General features: G+C 36.0%; 3 protein-coding genes across 4 annotated transcripts in view; 2 read left to right on the forward strand and 1 right to left on the reverse strand.

The window, feature by feature from the left end:
• Positions 1 to 355: 355 nt before the first annotated feature.
• Positions 356 to 1,637, forward strand: LOC127508714 (galectin-5-like). The gene is made up of 4 exons (XM_051886954.1): positions 356 to 511; positions 709 to 797; positions 957 to 1,116; positions 1,289 to 1,637. The coding sequence occupies exons 1-4, from the start codon at positions 476 to 478 to the stop codon at positions 1,433 to 1,435; spliced, it is 432 nt and encodes a 143-aa protein (XP_051742914.1). The 5' UTR covers positions 356 to 475; the 3' UTR covers positions 1,436 to 1,637.
• A 4,569-nt stretch (positions 1,638 to 6,206) lies between these two features.
• On the forward strand, positions 6,207 to 10,411 carry LOC127508466 (stonustoxin subunit beta-like). Its single transcript, XM_051886440.1, has 6 exons — positions 6,207 to 6,265; positions 6,744 to 7,022; positions 7,111 to 7,254; positions 7,344 to 7,425; positions 8,811 to 8,851; positions 9,677 to 10,411. Exons 2-6 carry the CDS (start codon positions 6,767 to 6,769, stop codon positions 10,210 to 10,212), a joined length of 1,059 nt encoding a protein of 352 aa, XP_051742400.1. The 5' UTR covers positions 6,207 to 6,265; positions 6,744 to 6,766; the 3' UTR covers positions 10,213 to 10,411.
• A 982-nt stretch (positions 10,412 to 11,393) lies between these two features.
• Positions 11,394 to 15,515, reverse strand: part of adgre5b.3 (adhesion G protein-coupled receptor E5b, duplicate 3) — a 102,763-nt gene continuing 98,641 nt past the window's right edge. For both annotated transcript variants that reach the window (XM_051885720.1, XM_051885710.1), the window contains exons 13-16: positions 13,997 to 14,155; positions 13,725 to 13,896; positions 12,880 to 12,969; positions 11,394 to 12,788 (exon numbers count right to left, since the gene is read on the reverse strand). In XM_051885720.1, the coding sequence (XP_051741680.1) occupies positions 12,744 to 12,788; positions 12,880 to 12,969; positions 13,725 to 13,896; positions 13,997 to 14,155 (466 nt within the window). In that variant the 3' untranslated portion in view covers positions 11,394 to 12,743. The remainder of the gene's footprint in view (positions 12,789 to 12,879; positions 12,970 to 13,724; positions 13,897 to 13,996; positions 14,156 to 15,515) is intronic.

Below are 15,515 nucleotides of genomic sequence, written 5' to 3' on the forward strand. Positions count from 1 at the left end.
GTGTTCATCACTAGTGCTTGATTAATGACTTAATTATCTCATTAACTTCCCTCTTGAATGGTCTTGGTCTCGGTCTTGGAGGGTCTGGTCTTGACTACACCTCTGGTTAACCTTCCTGATACATTCACTGTGTTAAAATCATTGACTCAGTGAATGTGTCAGAATTAACACAACAAGCGTTGTCCCTAAACTCACCCATTGATGTGTAAGAATTTAACACATTTTGAGTCAGTTTTAACACATCCTTTCTAAGAGTGTACTTGCTAATCAAGTTTAACCACAAAAATATGCATAGGCATTTCCTTTGGTGTCGCCACCCCTTGCCACCCTATAAATTTTTAGATCCACCCCTGAATAGATAAACTGAAACTTGTAAGCGGTCCTTCAGTCATCCGCAGCTGCACTTCTGTGAGTGGTGCTCAGCCTTGAATAAAACACAAATTTTGGGATTTGCAGGAAAACAAAATCTGTTGAAATGGCTCTGCATCACCAACCGCAGTTTTTCAAGCTAGTAAGTTACCAATTACATTGAAATGATGATTGATATATTCATGATTTGGACATCATATATATTTTTTTAAATATATTAAATACAATGATCTTTTCAATGGATTTTTCAAAGTGTATTTGACCTAATTAACATGTTAACATGCTGTACAAAGTGCTGTATTATACAAATTATCTTGATTTGCTTTGACCCACAATCAGATGGTCCCATATAAAAGCATCATCCGTGGTGGACTTCAGCCTGGCAAAGCCATCATCGCCCAAGGAATCGTCAATTGCCAAGCGAATAGGTTTGACATTGTCGATTCTCTTCAAGATAATAAATCTGCTGTTCTAAAATGGTTCTAAATATTCACTAATACTGTTATTAGTCATAATCTACCTGATCCTTGAAACCGTGAGATGTTTTTCAAAAAGTATAATTCACATTGCTTTTATATCTCCAACAGTATTGAGTTTAATCTGCATCACAAATTGGGAATTGCGTTTCACTACAAGCCTCGTTTTGATGAGAATGTGGTTGTTCGCAACACTTTTGAAAATGGGAAATGGGGTGATGTGGAGGAGAGATCTGGACCCATGCCGTTCAAAAGAGGGCAGCAGTTTCTGGTAAACGTACAGCTTTATAATTGCCTGTTTATTCGCTTTCTGTTCAAATGTAAAGTGTGGATAAGACTGTAAATATGCTGGACAATGACTATACAGTAGAGATTGGGGAAATCTGTTTTTAAAGTTCATGAAATTGTTTTCTTATCTTTCTCATTGTACTTGTTCATTTCAGGTGACAATTTTATGCAGTTGTGATCATTACAAGGTGTTTGTCAATGGTGAAGAAACTCACACTTACAAACATCGCTTCACTAAACTGGGGGAGATTGATGTTTTGGAAGTTGGTGGAGATTTGGAGCTGACCTTTGTGCAGCCCTAACAGGGAATTCATCCAGATCTAATAAAAATAGATGTAAATCTAGATAAACTTACATGCAAAAAATACTCAAGAAAAAAAAAAAAAACACATTTATATGTATCAATCTACACATTACCATGTAAAGATGTTTCAATCTTGATCTGATACCCATGTGATTGTCCACAGCTTCAGTGATGGTAATCAATAAAAATTAATAAAAAGACATGGATGTGTCCATCTTATCTGTGTTTTTGTGCAAATCTAGTAAAATATGCCTACAAACAGAATTTGATTTATTGCACAAGCAAATTATTACCAGTGAAAAATGGCACATTACATAAGTATGAAGTATTTTCTTAGTGCATTTGGACTGGAATGCTCCAGACCACTAGAGGGCAGCGTATACTTGGAAATGTTATTAATCAAATACCTTATACAATCTCTGAACTAATTCTAATGAGCATAGTTTGGAAATGAGTGTGTTGAGGATGAGCAGATGGATGATGGATACTGTGAGTATGATGTCAGAAATTCAGAAATTAAACTTTTTTTTTGTTTAGTAAATTTGACTGTTAGATTTTACAGTAAACTGACTTCAGCCACAGTCTTAGATGAAATCAACTGAAGATAAAAGACATTAAATCTCTGAAGATCTGATTAAACAACTCCACAAACAGCATCACCAGCTTCACTTATTACTAACCAGTCTGACTTTATTTCTGTCACACGTCTACAGAAGCTCTTATTGAGAATTAACAGAGGTTTAGATGTTAATGTCTTATTGAAAATGTTTCGTTTGAGGTCACCATCATAGGGATCAGTGTTTGCTTTAGTTGAGCTCTTGACCCTTGACTTTTGTTGAGTTGCTTCTTTATCAGCAATTACAGGTAGCGGTGGTGAGATGAAGCTTCATGAAACATTGAAGTTTTTAGCTAAGTGGTTCACAAAAGGCTTCATTTTTCAAGTCTTAATTCGTGCCCTTTAATACATTGCTGTGGATAGGCATCATTACCTTTTCGAAGAGTATGCTGGGTAAGACACAGAGTAGCTTCTGGTAAGCAACATAGTAAGAAAAGTGACATAAGTAAGGGGATATTAATGAAAAAACCACAAATACAACACCTTTCAAGATAGTCTATTATTGCTGCATCATGAAATAAATCAGGGATCTGGTTTTTCATAAAATAAGCATGAATAAAAATATTTATTAAGCATTTATGATGCAAGTTAAAAATGGCTCACTATTTGGCAGGTATTGCGTTAAAGTTTAAACTTGTGGCTTTGACTTCTTCTGCAGCTGCTTTGCACTTTCTGGAGCTGCTGTTGCTTTGATCTTCCCACCCACCACTCCTTCCTGTTTCTCACACAATTTATTGGCCGATTTTATAAAATCAACAACTTCAAATGCCTTTCTGCCCAGGATTGTGTTTCCTGTTGCACTTTTTCCTGATCCAGTTTTACCCAGAAGAACGATCCTCAGATCACACACTACAAAGAAAAAAGAAAAAAATGTTTTAAAATGTACATGCAAATATACATTCATATCCGATCAATGATAACCCAGATAGCATCAATGATCGAAATAATGTTGAATCAATGTTAATGTGTCAACGTTAACTGCATTGAATCAATATCACTTTTGCACCTGCAATTAATGTTGAATTTCAACAAAAAATCAATGGTAATGGCATTGAATCAGGTTTACAATGTGATGTTGGTTCAACATCATGCTTACACTCTCAGAAAATGAAACACAACTACAACTGACTTAAAGCTACACAGCCTGAAATCAACTGAAGATAAAAGAAGACAATCAATCTCTCAAGATCTCAGCAGAAGTTCTTTTTGAGAATTAACAGAGGTTTAGATGTTGATGTTTTATTGAAAATGTTTGGTCACCATTATGGTGGTCAGTGTTTCTTTTAGTTCGGCAGTTTGACTCTTGCCTTTTGGTGTGAGTTTGTGGTCTTTGTAACAGTGTTTACCAAAACACATCATTCGTTGCAAAGAAAACCAGAAACACAACGATAGAGTGATATAGTTTTCATCATCATAAAGCAAAGTCATTTGCTAATTGTTCTCCTGAGCAAAAGAGCATATTTGTTTTTAGTAGGTAACATTCACCAAAAACACTTTCTTGCTACAGATCAGACATTCTGAATCTTGACTTTTAAAGTGCAATTTTTAAAAAAATCTTTAGACACACAGACATCAAGAATCAGCATATGAATCTCAACAATGGTGACATTCTTCATGCCGCAATGCATGCTGGGAGTCATGAGTTGTATACTATGGTGGCTCCCAGCATGCATTGCGGCATGAAGGATATCACCATTGTTGAGATTCACATGCTGATTCTTGATGTCTGTGTGTCTAAAGAAAGTGTTTAAATTGCACTTTACAGAATGTCTGATCTGTAGCAAGAAAAAACAAATATGCTCTTTTGCTCAGGAGAACAATTAGTAAATTACTTTGCTTTATGATGATGAAAACTATGTCACTCTATCATTTTGTTTCTGTTTTCTTTTCAACAAATGATGTGTTTTGGTAAACACTGTTACAAATACCACAAACTCACATAAAAAAAGCCAAGAGTCAAACTGCCCAACTAAAGGAAACACTGACCACCATAATGGTGACCAAATATTTTCAATAAAACATCAACATCTAAACCTCTGTTAATTCTCAAAAAGAACTTCTGCTGAGATCTTGAGAGATTTATTGTCTTCTTTTATTTGAAACTGATGTGTAAAAAAAACTGCTAAACATTTTTTGTACTCTAGTAATATTCAAAGATTATTGTTGAAGTGGTGAGACAATTAAAAACCAAACATGCTTTAAAATCAAAGGTTCATCCTGAACACTGACTAAAATACTAAGAGCACTTTAACATGGATTTCTGTTCTATAGAAGATATGTCCTGCATACACTTTTCTTTTAAACATTCCTGTCATGTTACAGTTATGTTGTAATGTAACACTAAACAGAAATTAACAGTATTAATGAGTTTATACAGACCTTTATTTGTTGAAGTCATTGTCATTGCGCTGTCTTCTCTCTGAACTGTTTTCTGCTCAGAGTGAAAGTGCAGCAGCTCCTCTTATGGCAGTCAAACCCTTGTTCAATGATCATGTGACTATTTCTTCATGAGACCTTTTAGTTTCTCTATTGATTATATGCTCACATTTGTTATACTTTAAGTTCTCAAACACACAAAATACACTATGGCCTATAAAAACTACATACTTGTTTCTCTGATGTTGTTACACAAGCGTGGCAGGTCAGTCCGTATTTCCAACCGGGAAGAACTAAGCTTTTTTTCCCCTCACACACTTTGAATACACACAGCTGAAAATGCCACTTGAGGGCGCTATAAATACGCACTGGAGCAAACCTTACATGTCTGAGATCCTTGCTTGTTCACAGCAGGTGTTTGAATGATTGAAAGAATGTTTCAGGAACGTCATACTAACCTTTAAATAACATTCTACTAACATTAAGGAAACTGGACATTTTTAGGTTCTTGGAATGTTGCAAATCAACGTTCCTAGAATGTTGAATTTTAAATCAAAATTAAGTTGAAAGAACGTTTGAGGAACATTATACCTTATAAAAACATTCCTCTAACGTCAAGAAAACTGGACATTTTTTATGTTCCCAGAACCAACACTGAATATTTAGAGAACGTTTGTATAACAAAATTCTGTTAGCTGGGACTGTCTTCATATCTATGCTGCATTTGCAATCTTGCAGCTGTTTTCACATCAGTCATTCACGTTAGTACTCGGCTAACGTGCGCTGTTATTGATACAGTTAATGATGCAGTTCCAACATGAGCACCGCAATACATTAGAAATATACACATCGGTTTGTTGATGGACATACACTTGTTAATGCTGATGTAGAGGAATTACAGTTGCAACACCTCAAAATATACATCAAACTGAGTAGCATTTCACTGAGAAACGTCCTACTCAAGTCGTTCTTGCGATGGAGGTTCAGGATGAATAACTATTTCTTCCAATGTTTCATCATCGGATGCTCAGATTGATATGGTAAAATCGACACCATCATTACTGTCTTTACAGTGTGTACAATCGCTGAGCTCTCTGGAGCTGAATCAGTTATGGTAATGGGAGTTAGTTTCCGCACCTGGTTTAAGCGGCAGACCAATCAGAACAGACCTGGCTGTCTGGCCAATCAAAGCAGAGCAGGCTCGTGGAAAGGAGGGATCTAGAGAGACTGAAGCATTGGATGAGCCGTTTGAGAGTCATTGAAAAATGTGGTGATGAGCAATGTATATGAGAAAATGAAAGTGTTTTTTGACCTTTGATGCATGTAAACCTGTTATAGGAGACATCCTAAACAAAATTAAGAACCTTTAAAATAGCATAATAGGTGCACTTTAAATAAAATATTTTCCTTGTAATCATGATAAAATATGTCTGTAGGTGGAAAATTTGTGGGGATATTTGGCATCCAAACCATGACCCATGTGTATATATGCCTATTACTTTCCACTATTTGTGTGGATGACACGTATGAATTTTAACCCTTTTTTATTCATTTCAAAAATAGATATTTTTGAAACAGCATCAAAGCCTCAAAATAAAAATACAAACACAATGCACTAATAATAATTCAATAATACAAAATGCTAAGATGAGCTATGAGCTCTATTCTTACAACAAAAGCAAGATAACAAGACAAACAGGTTTTCAACACAAATCAGCCCAGGCTGCATTTTTACTGCCACCGAAAACAAGACTGAGCAACGTCTACTGTAAGTCCAAAATTAGTTTCCAGTAAATCTTCATCTAGTTTCTGAGGATTGTCACTGCAATAAACGAGGTATGAATTTAATTCAATGACACATAAACAACTTAATTTGTTTAACAATCTGGTGATAGTAGCCAAATTTACTAATTGAAAAATATTTTTACAAATTTATCAGTGGCAAAGTTGCAGCTAAGTTTTGATACGAGCCTACAGACTAAACTATTTTTGTTAAGATCTTTTTTTTTTTCCAAAACAATTATTTTATTTAGATTTGCTAAGATAAGATTTGCTTATGTCTTTTAAGGCCTGAACATTATGTAATGTGTCTTACTCACAGCAATGTCTTTATTTACAGCTGAACTGAATGTAGAAATGAAAAGAATATTTTTTCATTAGTTTAGCACATCATGTCAAACTGTGAATAAAAGTTACTTGGTTTAAGCATTTTGCACGTTAAGACAAGCTTGTCACACAACATCAGATTTTTACAGAATATTTAATGAATTCTGCATATATCAGCTGTTTTAAATATATATTTTGTCTTCTCCAGCAAAGAAAGAGCAGTCATAGAAGATGTCGTCTGTTCTAGAGCTTCTTCTGAAGACTCTGGATGATCTGAGCACACAAAAACTACAGAGGTTTAAATGGTACTTAAAGATTTATGAATCCATTTCAACTGCTGATATTGAAAAAGCAAAAGCCACTGATATAGTGGACATAATGGTGGCACGATTCACTCCAGAGGGAGCTGTTAAGATCACGCTGGACATCCTGAGGAAGATGAATGAGAATCATCTGGCTGAACAGTTAGAGAACAAACACAAGGATGGTAAAGAAGGATTATTAGAAATCCTACCACTACAATGTCAGAAATGCCCTGTAAGATATGTGAATCCTTCTCTCTGTCTCTGTTCCAGTACAAAATGCAGTGCAGATCAGCAGAGACGCTCACAATGTTGATCCAAATCCTAAATCAGGTGTAACTGTAAATGCTCCTGTACCCACTAGAAACATCTCAAACCCAGTGACCTTCAACTTCAGCTCGAGCTCCAGTCCTGTCGGTATGATTAACACTGTCAAAGTCAAACCACTATCCATAATTTACAGTATTAAGGTTGAATATATAAGACTCTGTTTATTTTTAAACAAGGTCTAGTGCAATATTACAACAAAACTATGAAGAAAGTGGATCCAGTTGTGAAGTTTCCCTCTGCTGGTTTGATAAGTCTGAGGTAGGATCATACATTTAGATTTCTTGCTTTAAAACAAGGCTTCATTTGTTACATTAGTTAAAGGTGAAGTTTCTGAGAAAGTTTGTTGATATTCGAAATCACCACAACAAACACACCCCTATCAAATAGTATTGAAACCCTTGATAGCTCTGCCCCCAAATTTATAAACACCCTAAACAACAGGCTCCTCCCCCATCATGAGCGGACACGCCCCTTACTGCTGATTGGCTAGAAGTGTGTTTTGGTGCTTGGTTCAATCCACTTTTAACAGGTTTTCTCAGAAATCTGTTACTGCATCTTTAACTGTATGAGTTAACATGAACTAGCAATGAAAAACACTTCTAAAGAATTACTTTCAACATTTGCTAACACACCTGTTAAAAACCAAAAGCTGTTATTATTATGTTGTGTACCTGAGCTAATACAGCAAAATCCCCGGTGTTAAATCACAGAGTACATTTGGTCCCTCTCTACAAGTGTTAAAGTAACACTGACGCAGAGTTAAAGTTAATGAGATAATTAAGTGATTAATTAAGTGATGATTGAGCATTAATGATGAACACCTGCTGTTAACAAGCAGAATCACTAAAGGAAAGAGAAACACAAGAGTAGTATTAGTAATAGTAAAAAAATAATTTATTGAGCAAGTTCCTTATAGAAATAAATTTAATAAAACAATGAGAGCTAAATAAAAAGCAACCTTGAGTGGCATATCTCTACCCAAAAACTTTTAACAACCAGAACAGAACTAACACAAGAAAGGGATAATCCATGGCAAGGTGCGCATTAAGTGATTTTAATGCACAACATGGAGGCAAAGAACCAGTAGTGAAGCTATTTTAGTAGTAAAAGTCACGGGCATGTGTATGCATGTGCTTCAACAAAGCCCTACAGCAACGAAGTGAATGATGTCATATCTTTATGTATATGGGCCCTAATCTGCCCGGACCCATATGCACATGCATTCCTTGCATACTCAGACATTATGCCACTGCAAGAAAGAAAATGACTGAAATTCAGCTATTACAGGACTGAAAGAAAACTCACGTTCATTCAAAAGTCTCACAAACAGAAAATGTCAGCTGACCTACTCCTTCAAGCTTTTGATTCAACAATGAGCAAGTGTTTGCTGTGAAACTCTATTGCAATTGCTTAAAAAATATTGACGGGTCAAGAGCCCAAACACTGACCACCATCCATTTTTTCACCAATAAAACATTATTTTATGGCATTATGTTTAAGGATTTTGCTGTCAACATGAGCTAACAGTGAATGTGTTTTTATTAACTAACATTAACAAAGATTAGTTAACACTGTATCAAGTATATTGCTCATTGTTTATGTTAACAATCTGGTACATTAATGTGTGCTTTGTTCTTCCACAGTAAAAATTCTGGAGATTCCGGGATCACCTTAAGACAACAGTGTAAGTCTAAATACCAGTGATGGATGCCTTTGAATCACTGCTTCAAAAAATGTATGAATCTTTAGTTTTGAATCAGTGGTTCAGAGCTTGTATCAAACTCACCAAGTCACATGTTTTCTGTGAATGAGGCTTCGTTACATCATAATATTTTGGTTTTGAAACATTTCAAAACTCTGATGGTTCAAACGACGATGAACAACTGTCTAATTTATAAATGATTTTTGGTTAGTATTAAATGGAAGCTTGTTTTCGGCATGGAATATTAAAAAAAGTAAAAAGGTAACTGCAACTTTTTATCTTGCGACTTCTATCTTGAAAGAAAGAGAAATAAGAACACAAACTACAACTTTCTTTAGCCACAGCCTTAGATGAACTGAAGATAAAAGACATTAAATATCTGAAGATCTGATTCAACAACTCCACTAACAGCATTACCAGCTTCACTTATTACTAACCAGACTGACTTTATTACTGTCGCACGTCTACAGAAGATCTTATTGAGAATTAACAGAGGTTTAGATGTTGATGTCTTATTGAAAATGTTTAGTTTGAGGTCACCATCATTGAGATCAATGTTTGCTTTAGTTGAGCTCGTGACCCTTGACTTTTGTTGAGTTATTTCTTTATCAGCAATTACAGGTGTTTTCAGAAAACATTTCTGTATTGATAAAACAGATCAACATGTCTGTTATAATAACAGACAAATGACTGAATGAAATGAAGTGTGAAGATTAATTTCTCCCATCATGACTAAATACACACAAACACATTTACATTATTTATTCAAATACTTTTATTGTAAATTTTCTTTACTCTTGTGTTCAGATGCCTGTGTTCTCTCACTGGATCCAAACACAGCACATCCCAACCTCTTTCTGTCTGAGAGGAACCAGAAGGCAACACATGTGAGAGAGAAGCAGTCGTATCCGGATCATCCGGAGAGATTTGATTGGGAGCCACAGGTTCTGAGTCAAGAGAGTCTGACTGGATGCTGTTACTGGGAGGTTGAATGGAGCGGGCGGATGGGTGTTGGTATAGTAGTGACATATAAAGGAACGAGGAGTAAAGGAGCTGATAATGACTATTCGTTTGGTCGTAATACACGGTCTTGGCAACTGAAGTGTTCTGGCTTTGGCTACATCGCCTGGCACAATGGTTGTGCGACTAATATACCTTTCCCTTCATCTTCTACAAAAGTAGGAGTGTATGTGGATGTGTCGGCTGGCACTTTGTCCTTCTACAGTGTCTCTGACACACACACACTCACACACTTACACACGTACAACACCACATTCACTGAACCCCTCTATGCTGCGTTCTTGATCCCGACAAACTGCTCTGTGTGTCTGTGTGAGATTTAACACCCATTGGACGGACTTCACACAGAATACATGATCATTTGTTATACTTGAACAATCATTTGGTTATTAATGCTAAATGATAATTACTGCAATTTAAGACATGTAATCACTTTGTTTGATTGCCTGTTGTTTCTGTACAACTGAGGGTGAAAAACACTAATATGCTTAATGGTGTACAATTGAATTTAAATGAAAATAAAATGGCCCAAACATCTGCAAAACAATAAGACAATCGGGCTTTCTAATGGTTATTGATTGCCACATCAAAGCATGCACTTTATTTTACTGAGAAGTTGCGATCACATTTACCACTGTGCTGTGAAAAATTTGCGGGCAAATTTTATTAGGAATCTATAAGATTGGAAGCTTTATGTGAGAGAAATTCACAGATTTTGCTTATATTACAGTTGGTCGCATGAATTCAACAGAAAGCTGCTTGGTTCGAAAGTGACTTCTGTGCAAGTTCATACATCACTACACTATTATTGACAACAGCTTTGTTTCCAAGCATAAAATAGGACAGCATTACAACAAATGATCAGTGTCAGCTGTTCCCATGACAGTGACGCATTCACCGCATGATGAACCCACATTTGCAATCTTCTTACTGAACAAACAGCAATATTAAGATCTTCTGACTGAAAAGGCTGAACTAAAGCTTTGTGAAAGTCTTCATTTATGGCAGAAATTGTTCATGTGTCCTTATCTGTGAAAGTCAAAGGTAGAATGAAGAAGCTGAAGCCACAAACGCTGCTTTAAAACCGGATGTGTGCTGTTGGACTGGCTGGTATTTTATTCTGAGAAGACCGGTTCCCCCATCCGTCCCAATATGACGAGGGGTGTGAGAGAAAGAGAAGCTGTCAGAGAGAGCAGCGGGGGTTGCTGAGCATACACAGAGTAATAAGCTGACAAGACTTAAAAATGAGATGATTTGACCTCTCACACATGACCTCTAAATCTTACCAATGTAATATAATATATAATAATCAGACATCTCACTCAGGGTAACTGTTCCTGTGTAATGGAGGTAGAAACAAGAGAAAAACAGGTTAGAAATGAGATTAAGAAGCTCTAAAAATCAGGGCTACTGTTCCTCAGTAAGATTATCAGCATAATAACAGGACAAAATGATTTGAATGAAATATATATTTTATTGTATTTAAATATATATGCAGGAAATATTAGTATACAAACAGACAATCCAGTTTATTTCTATCATTATATTATAGTTATGATTTTTAATAACCCCAGTCTCTATGATTAGATATGTATTGTAAAGACATCATAAATGATTTCTCTCTACTGTTTAAAACCCAACTACAGTTTCACTTTCATATGTCTAAGGGATTATTTGGAGGCTCTTTTCTCCCTCAGTGCATGATTTAAAATGTAAGACCATCCACTTGCGAAACAAAAGACAGAAGCAACCTAAATTATTCTGGTGGTTTACCCACCGCTCCTCACAATTTGTACTGTATGTCTCCTTTATCTGACAAACTCAGCTGAGATCATGGAGCTCTGACCTAATGAGCTGAGGATCTGAATCAGGTGTGTTAAATAAGGGAGACATACACAATATGCAGAGCGGTGGGTCCCTAGGACCAGGATTGAAAACCACTGATTTATTCAAATAATGGTGTGATCAGTCTTATCTCTTATTACATTATGGCAGTGGCCTTTGCTATATTTCACCCATTTCTCTTGGAACGGACACACTGGGTAAGAAATTAACAGGGCTTGGGGCAAAAATTCCATTCAAATTCAAGATATGGGGCAAAAAAAATGACCCTGTATGATTTCTTGTTTTTAACATTTATAACAGGATTTAGTTAAGCAATAGGACTGCTGTTTTCCCGCATATCAGCATGATTGCAAATGTGATATTGATTCAACAGGTTTAATATTAAGTCACTTACATTTTGAGACTGGAATGTTTTTGCTCTATTTCGGCAACAAAAACAGTTTCAAATAAATCCACAGTAGAGCCATTGCACATCTCTGAGCAATACAGTACGTTTCGTTACTGAATGAATCCCTGAATCGGACTAATGAATGACTCAACGATTCATTCATCAACTGCTTTGTGCCTGAATAAATCAGTTGTTTTAAACAAACTTTTTGAGTGAATGATTCAATGACTCGCTTGTTACGACAATGATTTGCCTCCACCTATTTCAGTTTCATACTTAATATAATGTGTGGATATACTGGTAGATTGAATGTATTTATAAACAGACTATTAGGAGTGATATATAAAAAAAAAACATTGTTAAATATAAGAGACATAATAAAGTAAAAAATTAAAGGTAATAAAATAATTGCAGTTTCACTAGATACAATGTTTTCATCCCTTTTTGTCGTTGGCGCATATGCCATGTGATGAACCCACATCTGCAGTATTCATCGGATGACAACAACCCTTTGTGTACTGTGGAACTGAAGCTTTGTGAAAGTCTTTATTGGTTCTAGAAATTGTTCAAGTGCTTTGTGTTCAGAAGTTTGTAAAAATCCATCAGGACACGACAAGTACTTTATAACTGTGACTCTGCTGCGCTGCCGTCGCTCTGCAGTGGTCTCTGTAAAAGTCGAGGGAAGAATAGAAGAAGAAGTTGAAACTGCAAATACTGCTTTAATGTCCAAAACACTCAAACACACTCACTAATGTACCTGACTGCTGCTGGACTGGCTGACACTGTGTTCTGCTTTCTTCTTTTGTGGGCACATTCGGACAAACAGATTGTAATACTCCGTCCTGACCTGAAGGGGGTGACAAAACAGCTAAAGGAAATGATATTTGACTAAATAATAAATTACAGTTTCTGGCCAACCCCAATTGTATCCATTCAGAATAGCGTTCAACTGATATGGATTTTACAATGGCCGATGTGACATTGATACCGATATCTGAAAGACTGCCTGTTTATAGGATATGCATTTTAATTTTTTTCGGGTGTATTAGGCTGCTGTCAATGCACGGATCCAATATAGGCTACTGTTACATACACGTTTTCTTTCTCAACTGTTTGTGCTCACTTAAAACAAAACCGAATGTGTTTGATATAATTGTATTTGTCCACGCACCAGCCTGTGAGGTGGCTCTCTGTGTGCACTTTGGATGTGTGCACAGCTCAGAAAACAGTGCGCAGGCACATAAATGTTTTCTTTCGTGTCTTCTCATGCTTGTAGAATGGTTTAAAATCACATTAAAATGCACACACAGGAATTAATAAGCCAAATCGAAATGTACATTTTATAACAAGTAGGTCTATTCGATTCCAGAATAGATGCTCTATTCCTTACCCTACTAACTACTATAGAAAATATTTAATTCATGCTATTCCATGTGAATAAATATGTGCATGGTAACTGCGGGGCTATGTGAAATATATTTGTCATTTTTTTCCAATATTTTCGATGATCGTCTGGTAACTGACTGTTATTTTCAACAATGCGATACTTCATCAGACATCATCAATAGAGTGTTTTCTGTTGTCGTGTTGTGTTTTAAGTACCAGTTTGGACATGAGGCAGTGCATGATGAAGATGAGCGCCCCCTGGAGGCTGTTGAAGATGATGAAGAGGTACAACATGACTTCAGTCCCCTTCTCCTGAAAGAGAAAGAAGCCAAAGACCCACGTCCCGCCGAGAACACACAACTGAGCCACTGCGGTCACTGTGAAACTCCTACAGAAAATATAATTCATCAAAAACACTGAGATAAAACAAATTGAAGACTGACTCATAAAAACTATAATAGTATATGATAGTAAAATAACACACACACCTGATCTGTTTGAGTTTGGAGAGGTCTGGATTGAGACTGGAGAATTTTTTAGCCAGTTTCCACACAGTGATGATGAAGACAAAACAGTTGAGGATGACAATGATGCAGACGGGTATGAAAAAACTCAAGATAAAGTAGCGATCAAGAGAGAGCCAACAGCTGGAACAGACATTAGAATGATAAATCAGTCACATGGTTACAAACACACACATACACACACACACACACACACAAACACAGAAAATACTAATTCATCCCTCTTTCCCTTTCATATTCCCTTTGAAAATGAATCAGAGACTCATGAATGATTTGATGAGTTGACCATAAAGTAGCTGAAGGACCATTTCTAATGCCTAACAATGAATTACTGGAGGTCAGGTGGTTATGTTGATACCAAATATTAATTTCTTGCATTTTGACTCGAGCTCAACTGTAGTTCTAGTTCAGAATGACCTCTTCGTATGAAGTATTACTTAAATAACCCATGAAATGATTAACTTTATGGACAACTTATTCATACAGGAAGTTAGGGACATTTTTCAACAGGCATTTGTTTACATTGCAGCCATGAACCTTGATTTAAATGATTTGTTTGCATGTAAGATGAGTAATCAATACTTTTGGTCCTTTTCCCAAACTGGATTCATGGGGTCTTTACCTATATATACAGCATGTGCATAAGTATTAGTCAATTTCTGATCATATATTTTTTCCAAACATATTTATATCAGTCTTAAAGAGTGCTTCAGTGCTGGCAAAATGGGCTTTCAATAAAACTTGGCTGCCTATACAGTAGTTATCAAGAGGTTTAATATTAGGATTTTTTTTTACAAAATCCTAATATTAAACAGCCCACTTACAGAGGAACATGCAAATGAATGAGGACAGAGTTAGAACACTCAGAACTCATGATTAAATAAATGTTAAAAACACTACACGGCGGCAGCACAAAAATCTTACCTTATGATACTCAAATGTAGTTTGGTGCTCAAGAGTAATGCCAATAAATGCTTTAATCAAGCAAACCTCTATATTCAGTTTTTCAATATCTTGTCAGACCAGCACGCAAATGGATTTTTGCGAGACAGTCCCAAAGGGAGCTTTGTCCCGTGTCCTGCAAGACGTATTTAATTTATGTCTGTAGGCCTTTATTTTTTTTATAATACTAAAAAATGCAATTGGCGTTTAAAAATCCATTTGCACAGCCGTAATGTTCTAGCTAGAGTGGGAAAATAACCAGCAAACACATTAGTAGAGAGGGTTTTTTTCCCCGCTGATAATGCCTGTGTGGACGGTCAAAGAAACCAGAGTGGTGGACTTCATCAAAACTTGTTAAATTCAACTTACGAAGAAAGTGTAATGCCTCTCACAGTTCAAAACGCTTATGCTACATCCAAGTAGAATACAGAAGGCTGTCTGGTGAAGCTAGATATCTTACTTTATAACGTGTTAAATATGGATTTTTTTTTTTTACACAAACGATGGATGGCTGCACTTTCTTGAGCTTCATACTCATTGG

The sequence above is a fragment of the Ctenopharyngodon idella genome, chromosome 1, assembly GCF_019924925.1.
Source record: "Ctenopharyngodon idella isolate HZGC_01 chromosome 1, HZGC01, whole genome shotgun sequence".
Lineage (NCBI taxonomy): Eukaryota > Metazoa > Chordata > Actinopteri > Cypriniformes > Xenocyprididae > Ctenopharyngodon > Ctenopharyngodon idella.